Source organism: Megalobrama amblycephala, linkage group LG18 (assembly GCF_018812025.1).
Source record: "Megalobrama amblycephala isolate DHTTF-2021 linkage group LG18, ASM1881202v1, whole genome shotgun sequence".
NCBI classification, from domain to species: Eukaryota; Metazoa; Chordata; class Actinopteri; order Cypriniformes; family Xenocyprididae; genus Megalobrama; species Megalobrama amblycephala.
In genome coordinates this window covers 26,761,738-26,775,305 of record NC_063061.1, presented here as the reverse complement: position 1 = coordinate 26,775,305, position 13,568 = coordinate 26,761,738, and the positions used below count along the sequence as shown (strand labels likewise).

Below are 13,568 nucleotides of genomic sequence, written 5' to 3'. Positions count from 1 at the left end.
TAGTTGTACTGAGTAACAAAGATATAAGCAACTTTTACTCTCTACTTGACTACATTTTTGAACAAGTAAATGTCCAATACATTTGTGATGAGTAATGCACATTATTTTTTTCATGGCACCTAACTTTTTCTGCAGCAGTTTATTTCTGCTATAAAGAAACAATATTGCCATCTAAGGGCACTGAAAGTACTATACCTTGTGCGTTTTGCATTTACTCACCCAAACTTGTCAATAAGGTTACTTTATGTGAATGCGAGTACATTAGCAGGTGTTTGATTTAGGAGATAAGGTCATGACTGCAGCTTAAACCAGCGCATCCAGTGCAAGTAGGCTTTGACAATTTAATTTTAATTAACATTATTTTTTATTTTATTTATCCGCTATATTGACAAGACCTTTTTGAAGAATATTGATTTACTTATGGCCTATATGAGCACTTGAGCTTAACTGAGACTTGAGAGTTTGTAGATGTTTAAGAGGCTGTTGTGTTGACCTTGATTTATTGCAATATTGAGGTATCCAGTTTTATTTTGATTTTACAAAATAAACATGATTTCTCATCTCACAAATAAGCTGTTTCTTATGTTTTCACTGGGATGTCTCTTTGGTGTTGAGCACTAGTGCATCTTTGAGTCTATATTTAGTATGAGTAAAATACTTAAGTACTTTTAAAATCAGATACTCTAAGACTTTTACTCAAGTTGTTTTGAAATTGGTGACTTCTAACTTGTAATGGAGTGATTTTCACTGTAGGGTATCTGTACTTTTACTCAAGTATGGTTTTCAGGTACTCTTTACATCTCTGACTGTGGTTTGCCTCCAAGTACAAGGCTGGGAAACATTAGCCTATCGTGAATTTGCCCACGTTTCCATAGACTTGAAAAAATTACAATATGGGTTACATGTCTGTGGTACCCGTTACCAGCATTCAGCATTTTTTTTCCATATCTCCTCAAGGATCTCCCCAGAAGACCAAATTGCAAACAGATAAATGTATGCTTGAATGCTTTTGTTAACTCAGTAGCTAGCAAGCCAAACTGTTTTTGTTCTGAAAACTTGGTGATGTAAAGTTATAAAGTTATATACCTCCTGATATAATCATAATATAATGTGAACCTTCAAAGACGTTCTAACCTTTTGTAGTTTGGACACCTTTTCCCCACACACTTCCAGCTCTTGCTTAAGCAAGCGGTTCTCTTCGGAGAGCATATCCACCATCTGCTGGGCACGGGCCAGCATGGCGTAGGGATCCCCCTGCATGGAGTGTGGATGTGGGTAGTGTTGTCCTGGATTCTGTTGCTGCTGCTGGGAGCCCTGCTGGTGGTACTGGTGCTGGTGCATGTGGAGGCCCCTGGGAGCTGACCCGTAAGGATCATGAGGAAACGCATGACTGCGCTGATGGGGAGGGTGACCTGGACCTGGGCCGTATGGATCACCTTGGTGGGAACCGGGCCCCTGTGGGCTACGAGCACCCATGGGGAAGGGCTGCTCTCCCTGGTGACACATAGGTGGAGGAGGGTGGGAAGAGGCCAAGATGCTGCTGAGAGTGGAAGACTGAGCACGGGAGAGAGAGCCCCCTGATGTAACAGAAGATGAAGGGCTATGGTGATGGACAGACCTTTGAGAGTGACTTGAACTCTCCTTACCTGACCTAATGAGGGCAGAGAAATGAATAATATTCATATTTTGAATGATTACAAAAGCGTAATCATCACAAAAATTAATGAGAACTTTCAGTGACCTACAAATAAATTAGGCTGATTTAAATGTGTATAACCAACATATCTTTTAACAGATTAAATCACCATTGGGAAACAACGACTTGTCCAAATTGGAAACTATGTAACGCATTCCGACCGTTCATAAAAATATTTTTCACAGGTCAACATTCCTGGTTCTCTGCAACATAATAGAGAAACTGTCATGTTGTGACATGTTGTAGATGATTATTAGAATTTGATATGCATTCTTTTACTATATGTTACACACTAGCTCTGAGGTGAATGAATTCAGGGAAACAGGCAAAACTGGCTTTTCCCATAACTGGTTTCCTGACAACATGTCCCAGCATTGAAGGGAAGGGCTGTTTTCAGACTCATCATTTGGAATTTTTCAACAACTGATAAGTCAGGGAATGTCAGGGAATTTGAGTTTTGAGGTGTATTGTTTCAGTTCCCACAAATGTCCCAAAATTCAGCCCACTATTTAGCTTTTAACTCTTTAGCTTTTGTAAGCACTCTTTTAGCTCACCGGAAAGAGCCATACTCTGGTGGTGGCTGGTACCGGACGTGAGGAATATCAGCTCTGGCTGGCTGGCTTGTTCCACGGTGGTCTGGGTAGAAGTGTCCAGGCTCCTGGTGCTGATGGTGCTGCTGCTGTTTGGGTGGAGAGGGCATTGCCTTAAATGGGTAGTCTGGTGGTGGACCCCTGTGTGGGGGCCCAGAGGGTTTATAATAATCTCCTGGAAGCCCAGGTGGAGGCAACTGGGGGGAAAGTGGTGAACTAGTTACAGGTGCATGGGCCTTGACTCCGCTGGTGGCCAACGAGAGCTGCATTAGTCTTTCACTGAGAGAACGCACATGGCCTTGCTTTAGATCCTTGAGCCCATCATCTTGGTGAACTTTGCCTCCATTTACTCTCTGTACCGTTGGCCTGCCCTCTGGGGGTCGCACCTTAGGGTTGCTGACGCCAGTCACATAAAATGCCGCACCTACTGACGGGGGTATCTGTGGTTGAGGCTGCTGGGGCTGGTGACCACGGAAGTACTGCGACTGCACCTTGGCTTGGTCATAGGTGGGTAGGTCTTCAGGATTCTGCCCCTGTCCACTCACACAGCTTCCTCCGCCTGACCCGGTGCCTCCACTGCCGCCACCTCCTCCTCCTGCTGTGCGTGTGCTGAGCTTCTCCATGCCACTGTCTGCCTGCAGCTCCTGGCCCTGAGGCTCCTGCCTTGCAATGTGAGGGACCATCGAGAGCTCGTCCCCTGGGCTGCCAGGACCGGGGTATCCACTCACTGGACCTTGTTGCTGCTGCTGCTGTTGTTGTTGTTGCTGTTGTTGCAGGGCAAGGTAATTTCGGCCCTCGCCATATCGCATTTGCTCCTGCAAGAGCCGCTGCAGAACCGTATGACCACTACCGCTGCTGCTGCTAGCTGATGTATCCTCGGAAACTGAGGCTGCCGCCCTCATTTCCAGCTCTCGTGACCTGCCCACCTCATGGAAGGAGGAGCTTCGGGCACGGTCCACACTCCCTGTGTAAAACACCAATGTATGATGAATTAATAAACACAGCCACTACCCATTATCATGAGCTAAACCATAATGAAGAAGTTACAAAGAAGTCAGTTTAAGAAGCTGAAACGAAAGAAAACAGACTGAAGGAGACTTTTGCATGTTTTTAGAGAACTGCCTGAAATCGCAGACCCCAACTGTCCCAAACTCTTCACACGTTGACAGCTGGGCACCATCTAGTTATTATTGCTAAATTATGACACCAGTTTCCACTTGAAATGTGACAATGGTAACTCTCTGATGATCTTCAACCACTACTAATCACTATTAACTTTTAATTAAGGATTAATAAAATTTGTATTGTGCTGCATTGTAAAGATCAGGAACAGCCCAGGGTCAAGGTGTTGAAGTCCACCCATGATGCAAATCATGTTACCAATACCATATACAGTATATACCACATTACTGTACAACAGCTCCATTCCTTTAACATGCATTGCAGTTGAGTCATCTGATTATCCAAAGCTTACACATCTTCAAAGCTTAAAACCAAATCTCCCTACGGCTTGAGCTGTAGACACTTAGAAATCACATAGAGCAATTTAAAACAACAAGTGAGCTGTTAACTCATACAGAGCCATTAGGTGGAAACCATAACAATAGTGCCAATGTGGGTTGTAATGTATAGTAATGTAACTACATTACTACTGCAAAATGAAAGGTTACTGTCATTTATATGCATTCTGTTTCTCTTAATGGTGTTAATTTGGAATGGTTGCCACTACTGGCCTTGAATAGAGTTTGTAGTTTAGTGGTTATTGCACCATCTAAAAAGTAATGAAGGGGAACTTATTACGTCTATTGTTTTCTGATATTCCCCGCATTCTCAAGGAGGATGAGGCTTTTTTCCGAAACATCTGTGGTGAATAAATAAATAAATGTAAAGTGAGTCAGAAAACAAAGCCATCAGTGTACAACTGCTTTCCAACTTGGAAAGCCAGAGAAAGTTGGAGATAGAGTGAAAGAAGAAAAATACATTTCATAGTGACCCACCCCAACCCCCCCATACTTTAACTTCCACTTCCTGTAATTCTCCAATCTTTCACTCACTGAGACATCCTCAGAGTCAATAACAGATATGGCCACAAACAAAAGAAGGATGAGAATATGAAATGGCGAGGTTACAAAAAACTCACTGTTAAGATGAATGAAATGATGGCTGATTTCTGTCGATGAATAAGTGGCACTTCATATATTTGAAAAGCTGAAAATTGTCCCAAAAAGATATTTGTCAGCAGTTTTATGTTACACACATCAGTTTCTAATGCAACCTTTGTCCAGTGTGGTTAGAGAAACTTTGGATCTAGTACTTCAAACACCTTTATTGGAAAAATTTAACTGCTTTTATTAATAATTTTAAGCATAAAATATAGCACAGGACTTTTTAAGTGATAAAAACTGTATCCAAACAGGTTCTACATTTTGGAAGTTGGAATCACAAAGTAGGACAGAGCCGAAGTGAACTAACCTATAACTTCTAGTGGTTTCTTTTGTCCCACTGATATCCACCCCACCCATCTAGGCTCTTCTGGTGTTCTCCAGACACTGTTTAATCTTTTATGTCTCCATTACTTTACTGTATATTCGACCAGATCACCTACCTGTGCGGCTGCTGTAGCTGCTGTCGTGTGTCACTACTGGCTGCTCATGGTGCTGACATTCACTAGGGTCACTGATTTGAAGAAGCTCCTCAAGTTGCTCCAAAACACACAGCCGGTCTGCGAGGTCCCGAATGCCAAGCCACTCTAGAACAGGAAGGCACTCTAGCGAGTTAGAACAATGGGGGTGGGGTCCAAAGACAACCAGAGGGGCTTTTTTGGGGTTGTAGAAAGAAATATTTTTCATGTGAAAGATAGAGGACGTGAGGCATGTTCATTTCCTGATTGAGACAGAACCAAAAAAGAAATGCCCTTGTTATTTTACCCCGCTCATTAGCCATTAGCGACTATACTGCAGCTGTGTAGCTAGGTGAAAAATACCATGCTCAGCTACTGGACCAGAGAGAAATTCGGACAGATATAAAATAGTTCAAGGAAGTGAGGCTGGTTCCAGATCAGTTGGTAGAGATAGCATGGGGCATAATTTTAAATTAATGGCATAAGCTACATAATGTCAAACAAATGCCATAACATTGAATGAAGTGTATGAAATTTTAAGGATTGACAAAAGACTGAAATTATTTAAAAATAAATTTTTCCCAAAATAGATATATATGCAAATGTAATGAAAACAGGTAAGCAACACATTTTACCCTAAAACCTGTTTAAGGCCATTAGGATTTACTTGTATTGTGATATATACAATAATATCAAGCAGATTTCCCACCAAATTCTCATTACTGTAATACAGGCTGTTTTACTTGTGAGTTTGTTTCTCTTTTCTGTATTTTATATGGGATTACATTAAAAATATTGTAATACAGTTTAAAAACGCAATGACATAATTTCTTAATTTAAATAATCATTTTCTAGGGCTGTCAAAGTTAAAGGGTTAGTTCACCCAAAAATGAAAATTCTGTCATTTATTACTTACCCTCATGCCGTTCCACACCCGTAAGACCTTCGTTAATCTTCGGAACACAAATGAAGACATTTTTGTTGAAATCCGATGGCTCCGTGAGGCCTTCATAGGGAGCAATGACATTTCCTCTCTCAAGATCCATAAAGGTACTAAAAACATATTTAAATCAGTTCATGTGAGAGTACAGTGGCTCAATATTAATATTATAAAGCGCTAAGAATATTTTTGGAGCGCCAAAAACAACAAAATAACGACTTATTGCCAAATTCAAAACACTGCTTCAGGAAGCCTCGGAGCACAGTGAATCGAATCTGCAGTTCGGAGCGCCAAAGTCACGTGATTTCAGCCGTTGGCAGTTTGACCCGCGATCCGAATCATGATTCGACACAGACGATTCATAACGCTCCGAATCTTCCTGAAGCAGTGTTTTGAAATCGGCCATCACTAAATAAGTTGTTATTTTGTTTTTTTTGGCGCTCCAAAAATATTCTTGTCACTTTATAATATTAATATTGAACCACTGTACTCACATAAACTGATTTAAAGGTGCCCTAGAACTTTTTTTTAAAAGATGTAATATAAGTCTAAGGTGTCCCCTGAATGTGTCTGTGAAGTTTCAGCTCAAAATACCCCATAGATTTTTTTTTATTCATTTTTTTAACTGCCTATTTTGGGGCATAATTAGAAATGAGCCAATTCAGGGTGTGTGGCCCTTTAAATCTCGTGCTCCACGCCCCAAGAGCTCGCGCTTGCCTTGAACAACATAAAAAAAAAAGTTCAAACAGCTAATATAACCCTCAAAATGGATCTTTACAAAGTGTTCGTCATGCGGCATGTCTAATCGCGTAAGTACAGTGTTTATTTTGATGTTTACATTGATTCTGAATGAGTTTGAGGCTATGTTGGAGAGATTTATAAAGAATGAAGTTGTGTTTATGCATTATACAGACTGCAAGTGTTTAATAATGATAATAGCGACGGCTCTTGTCTCCGTGAATACAGTAAGAAACGATGGTAACTAACCACATTTAACAGTACATTAGCAACATGCTAACGAAACATTTAGAAAGACAATTTACAAATATCATTAAAAATATCATGTTATCATGAATCATGTCAGTTATTATTGCTCCATCTGCCATTTTTTGCTATTGTCCTTGCTTGCTTACCTAGTCTGTTGATTCAACTGTGCACAGATCCAGACATTCTGCCCTTGTCTAATGCCTTTCATAATGTTGGGAACATGGGCTGGCATATGCAAATATTGGGGGCGTACACCCCGACTGTTACGTAACAGTCGGTGTTATGTTGAGATTCGCCTGTTCTTCGGAGGTCTTTTAAACAAATGAGATTTATATAAGGAGGAGGAAACAATGGAGTTTGAGACTCACTGTATGTCTTTTCCATGTACTGAACTCTTGTTATTTAACTATGCCGAGGTAAATTCAATTTTTGAATCTAGGGCACCTTTAAATATGTTTTTAGTACCTTTATGGATCTTGAGAGAGGAAATGTCATTGCTCTCTATGAAGGCCTCACGAAGCCATCGGATTTCAACTAAAATATCTTAATTTGTGTTCCGAAGATTAATGAAGGACTTACGGGTGTGGAACGGCATGAGGGCAAGTAATAAATGACAGAATTTTCATTTTTGGGTGAACTAACCCTTTAATGTGTTAATGTATGTGATAATGTTTTTAAATACATTTTTTTATTAATTGCTGCAGGTTTGAAAATAAAAACCTCTTTCAGTCAGACAACAAAAACCCTCTTTCAGTCAGACAACACTTTTTCAAGAGAAAGATCACTACAAGAACTCTTGAATCACTCACATACAAAACTTCACGTGGCTATGAAACAGTCTGAATCATACAATAAACCAGACCCTCTCTAATACACCACCAAGCTCTGCATAAACAGAAATAAGCTACAGATGCCTCCTCCCCTGCTGACGCTCGAACTTCAAGCTCCTTGACTGTTTCAGATAAACAGTTTATTCCACAGCCAGAGTGCCCAGAAGTGAATTCATGGAATCTGACATGGTTAAAAGTCCAGATAGGTCTCTCAACAAAAGTTTCCAAAGGTTCTGACCTCAGAGGCTTGCCATGGTTGTGTCAGTGACACTATGTGCTTACAGTTTATGTACTGAGCATGGAGCATGTCAAGCATGATTACCAGAACTACAAAACTGGGAGAATATTTATCTATCTATCCACTTAACTTCATGAACACATTCCCTTCAAATTTACTACAATCTACAATGTGCATACAGCAAATGCCTCTTTTGTCTAGACTGACAATACCTTTAAACAAAGTTCAAATATTATCGTATTTTAACTTTGAAGAACTTAGCATCCATTTTACAGTGCAATCACAACAAGACTATTAATTGAAAACTATTAGAAAGTTGAAAAATAAATTCTGTAAATGCAGTAAAATTCAACTCACAGATAGTCCTTTCCACCAAAGACGTCTTGGGTGAGAAAACTTCACTGAACTCTTCTAACTGTTGACCATTTGTCTCGAGTCGTACTTCTTTGTTCACACGCTCAACGATATTACTGCAGTGAGCTTGTACACTGAACTAGCTAATGCATTCCATCAGGTGTGGCTGTAAGGATAGGTGAGCTGGATCACTGCCAGTAATCTACACACCTTCAAACCTGCCTGCTGCTGTTAACACTCCAACTTACATCAAAATGAGTACAGCTAATTATCTGAGACTGGGTGTGCGGTACATATCTGAAATCTGACTAATATCATAGGTGAAAAAAAGACTGTGGTTATACAAATTACTTTTGTATGATGCTTGTCTGAAACCTCAAAGTTGACCAACTTTATTTGATCCAGTTTTTCAGTTTTAGAAACATTTATGAACGAGTGATGAGTTTGTTGGAATGTTTGTTAAAAATGACTTTCTTCCCCATTTCAAAATTATGATTTTCACAAGGCGCTTGGTGTTCTAAGAAATTAGACCTGTTACACTTCAATTTCTGTATGCTACAATAATCCAAATATGTTTAATTTGTTGAGATGTTGACGTGAAATAAGTAACTTTCAGGAAACAAAACTTCCTCAGGGTAGACACCACATTTAATTAGAAGTGAATTAAAATGGGACATGGGACAGATGTACATTCTGTTCAAAGGGCAAGTGCATGCATTCAAAGCCTGTTGGACAGAGTTTTAGTGATAATATAACATCTACATTTCATTACATTTATGCATTTGGCAGAAGGCAACATGACATTGTTTTAAAAGGTTTACACTTCATCAGTTCATGAATTACCTGGGAATCGAACCCATGACCTTGGCATTGCTAGTGCCAGGCTCTACTGTTTGAGCTACATCAATATAAATGCCAGTTTTTCAATTTAAGAAACAATGAAAATACATGAAAATATATAACTGTCTTTATATTTTAGGAGGGGGCTCAAAAAGGGATGATCATATTAAGTGGCCCTTGTCCATCAAAAGGCCAAAGAAAACAGCTGGACTAGTCGGTTGTTGGAGGACTAGTTGATTAGTTGACCATCGTGACCCATCAATAACCCTAACAGAAAAATCCCTGAATGTCAGGCCAACTTGAGCAAAGAATGCACCTGCTGAGAACAGTTGAGTAATGTAGAAACAGGTGGAAAACCACAAGTCCTCCGATAAGAAACTGAAACACCTGGCTTGCCGTAACACAGCCAACAGTTATTCCTTCCTCATATTCCTAACTGCTGCCGCCCATGTCTCTTTCAAAAGCAACTAAACAGAGCCAAGAGCAACATGGATACTGGGCAACAACTTGCTGTCAAGCTATCAGAAAGAGTGCAACTAATAAAAAATAAATAAATAAATAAATAAATGACCCATTACAGGGTTCAATACACATGTAAGCTGTATATAAATATCACCTCTACTGTGCTATAATGTACCAATAAAGTTGAGCAATCATTCTCACTTAATACAAACTCGTTTCCTTGACAAGAACTTATTTGGTTATATGAGAAAAAATCCGAAGTTCATGAATATAAACTGTTTCAAAATGTCAGATTTTAAGGTACACTATGTAACTTTTCTTGTTCAAAATTAAAAAAAAAAAATCAATACATCATCAATCCTTCCTCCAAAACATGTTTTTGTTGTACCCTTATTTACTATGGTAAGCGTTTATATTTTAGACCAAGCAGGATGGTTTTTATTGGAAATTGTGAGCTCGTAATAAAACAAAAATCAACACTGGCTTGGCTTTTCGGAGAAAGTGAGAACTGAAGGATTCGAAATGTAAAAGCGACACGGAGATGGAGTTTTTATAACTCTACAGGTAAGGTATTTTATTGAACAGATAAATTACCGTAAGTAGCTCTCTAATATAGTTCATTATAAAGCATTATCTATTGTTGGTTGTTGTAGCGCTGCGCTAGAATTTATTTTCAATGAAGAAGCATGCCTATTAAAAACTACAGTAATGTCTTCAGTAGGGGTGACCCTGAATAGTCGACGATTCGAATCTTCGATAGGAGGAGCCTGATTCGACTACCAATCTCACAGTCGAATCGTCGCAGATGTGTTATGAGAAGAAATATGGGTGCGCTCAATATCTGATTTTACATAGACATACCGGTTCTTTCCCAATAGGTTAATATACAGTCTATTATGTTAATACTATAAATAAAAATGTGAAAAAAGAAGCTTTTAATAAATATTTTTAATGTGCGTGAATAAATCCAACCTGTGACCGATTTAAGTTTCACTTCCATGATCCGTGACCGGCAGATGAGCATCTTTACGGCAGGGATTAATTCTTCAACAATATCTGGGATAAAGTGTAGAATTGGATGCACTTTGAAATGGTAAAAGATGATCAAAAAAACGTATGATGCAAGTTGTGCCAACAGATCATGTCCTAGAACTCAACAACGACAAACACTGTGGCGCACTTCTGCCGGCGGCCAACGAGCTGACTATAGCGCGTTATTTGAAAAGACTCAAATGGACACAGGCAGATCACGTGAAAGACTGGATTTTTCTTTCTCAATCAGGTAGGGTAGCTACAAGTGATTTCAAACTATTTCAGCCGGATGTAATTTGATTTTTGGATGCTGTTAATGTTTAGCTAAAAAGACTGCCACTCCAGTTTAGCGTTTATTGTCTCTGTAGTTAAAAAGACAAGTTGACATAGCTATACTTTCGTTGTTTTAATAATTTCTTTAATTTTAATTTAGGCCTATTTATTGATCACTCTGGGTTATTTAATTGAACTATTTCTGGCTTGTGTTTTGAATATATGTTCCCCTGCATTTTGCAGTTTGACTTGATCATATTTCATTTTTTAATTAGGCTATTTTCATTTATTTGAACAGTATATTCTGTTCCAATTCAATTTTGTAAATTAATGTTTGATAAAAAAAATTATAGGCTAATTTTTTAAAATTAAATAATTTTTTTTTGGTTTTTGGTGCATCAATGTTGCGCTGTAGATTAGTTAAAGCTTGCTCGCACAGACAATTTAGCCGATGTAATATGATTTGCCGACATATGAAATGTATCTGCAGTGCGGCCTTTCTGCAGTTATTAATATATATATTTTAAAGTTTATTTATCCAAAATGTTTTTATTCATTTTCTTCTATATCTTTGAGAGTGTTCTGTACATCGTGGCTGTGAATGTTTATCCAGATTGCCTCACATTTGTTTAAAAAATATAAAATCATTGCCAGTTTCGTCTATCACTTGACAGGCAGTTTGGTTGGTTTATAAGATATTTCTCTGTGCTGTGTGTGAAAGAAAATAAAAGTTGTCTTAAGCCGCGGGTAGACTATAGCCAGGCCTACTTCATTTTCCGTGTCCCGCTCCATCTCGTGCAGTTCAGTGCGCGAACATTTCAAAGTCCGTGCGCACTCTCTAGTGGACTGCTGTTTTTCAAGACACCCCCCCCCCATTATGATTCGACTATCAGTCGAATATAGGCAATCTGGTTCGAATCGGATTCAACTATGTAAATCCGTAGTCGAGGACACCCCTAGTCTTCAGCTAGTCATCTTGAGATCCTTTCCATCTAAACTGGTTATATCTCTTAAGTCTAGTAGTGAATGTTTTATCAGCAGTAGGAGAACCATATTCATCTGCACAGTCACACAGAGCAAAAGCACAACCAAAACAATGTTCTTCTGCAAAATACAAGCAGTTTTGTTCTGTAACCACTAGAGGGCCAAAAGTTACATAGTGTACATTTAAATTTCAGTGCTAGCCATACCGAGAAAGATCAGATAAATAAAAATGGATGTATTCCACAAATTGTAACCTGGTTTCTGATGGTCCATAACATTTTGAATGGATGCTGACATTATCTAAATATTTATGTTTCCTGCACAAGTTTCCCAGGGCCCCCAAGCAGACAGTGTTTACTCTGGTAATACATCAGGAATGTGGCCTAAAGTAGGTTTGAGTACAGGCCTGATGCTGGAACTCTATCAAACAGCCTCTGACAGTACAGTCCATTCCTGCCCTCATTATGCTGACACTCTGACAGATGTTCAGGTTAATATCTGATACAGGATTGATGTTAATACTTGTTATAACACTTAGGAATTGAAGCATTGCCCCCAATTGATTCCTTGACCACTACATTAGGACATGCTTGATAAACTTCAAAACTATTTCCAAAAATAGCCAGTAGTTTGGTGTACAGGGTGACTAATTACATCACATCTTCTCCTTTTACAATTCCAGTGTTTTTAGTCATAAAGACCAGAAGCTGACATAATAGAATTAATCACCAAACTAATTTTATATGTATAGAAGTCTAAAAAGAACAATATGTACTGGCATTGTGATATTCTTAGCTAGGGCCGCATGTCCACCAAAGCGTTTTTTTTCCAGCGGCTAGCGTACTTTTACAATTGTTTTCAATGGGAGTACTGCATTTTTTAAACGCCAGGAGCGCAATGAGCGCTGAGCACTTTGTCCGTTTTTTATAGGTCGCCACGAGTTGAAGAATGTTCAACTTTGAGTAAAATGCAGCGCACATCACTGTCACTTTTTAGCCAGCTGTCCAATCAGAGTGGAGGAGGGGCGGGACAAATACAACACCGACCAACTGTCACAACATTCTTGCTGTTCAATGATATCAACAAGCAGAGAACGGAAAAAAAATGAATGAGAAATTAATATTGCTGGTCTCCGAACATACATAGCAAGTACTCTAAATTGTGTCAACATTTTTAGTCTGAAACAAATTACCTGCAAAATCAGTTATAAGTAACAATGCCATGAATTTTCTGTATCGTAGCAACAAAGCGTCTCAACTGGAAAAAAAAAACAAAAACAAAAAAAAACACTGCGCTGCTGAAGCGCTCTCAAGCGCTCACAGCTAGGCGTTTTCAGCTTTGGTGAACACACGGCCTAAAGCAACAACGTATGCGTATGGGTCAATGACAAATAAGAGTGTCCAGTTCTTAGAAATGTAGTCTTTGTATTTAAATTGAGTCTGGAATGACTCTAAAAATGTCATGTGGTGTGACCATCAAGTAAAAAGTACGGTCATATTTTCCCTTCACCTTGAGAACATGTCAATGAGTGTACATATCTTATGTTTTTTAAGTTTTAAAATATATTTCTCAAGGTAAAAGTCATTGAGTTTTTACTAATACCGGTACCTTGAATTTTTAATTCATAAATATATTTTATGAGTAGGTAAAGTTTTCTTGTCATAAAAAGTCAAATGAACTGATATTTTAAAATATTCATTGACCTTAACACACATACATGAG

The 13,568-nt window shown here is 38.8% G+C and overlaps 1 protein-coding gene across 9 annotated transcripts in view; it reads right to left on the bottom strand.

Moving 5' to 3' along the window:
* Positions 1 to 13,568, bottom strand: part of amot (angiomotin) — a 68,031-nt gene that overhangs the window by 20,593 nt on the left and 33,870 nt on the right. For 3 of the 9 annotated variants that reach the window (XM_048165558.1, XM_048165559.1, XM_048165561.1), the window contains 5 exons: positions 4,892 to 5,035; positions 4,427 to 4,494; positions 4,087 to 4,147; positions 2,251 to 3,250; positions 1,135 to 1,651 (listed from right to left, as the gene is read on the bottom strand). In XM_048165558.1, coding sequence (XP_048021515.1) covers positions 1,135 to 1,651; positions 2,251 to 3,250; positions 4,087 to 4,147; positions 4,427 to 4,494; positions 4,892 to 5,035 — 1,790 coding nt within the window. Of the gene's footprint in view, positions 1 to 1,134; positions 1,652 to 2,250; positions 3,251 to 4,086; positions 4,148 to 4,426; positions 4,495 to 4,891; positions 5,036 to 5,822; positions 5,842 to 8,258; positions 11,296 to 13,568 lie in introns of those variants that run through there. The other 6 variants (XM_048165564.1, XM_048165567.1, XM_048165562.1 and 3 more) reach the window with 6 other exon arrangements.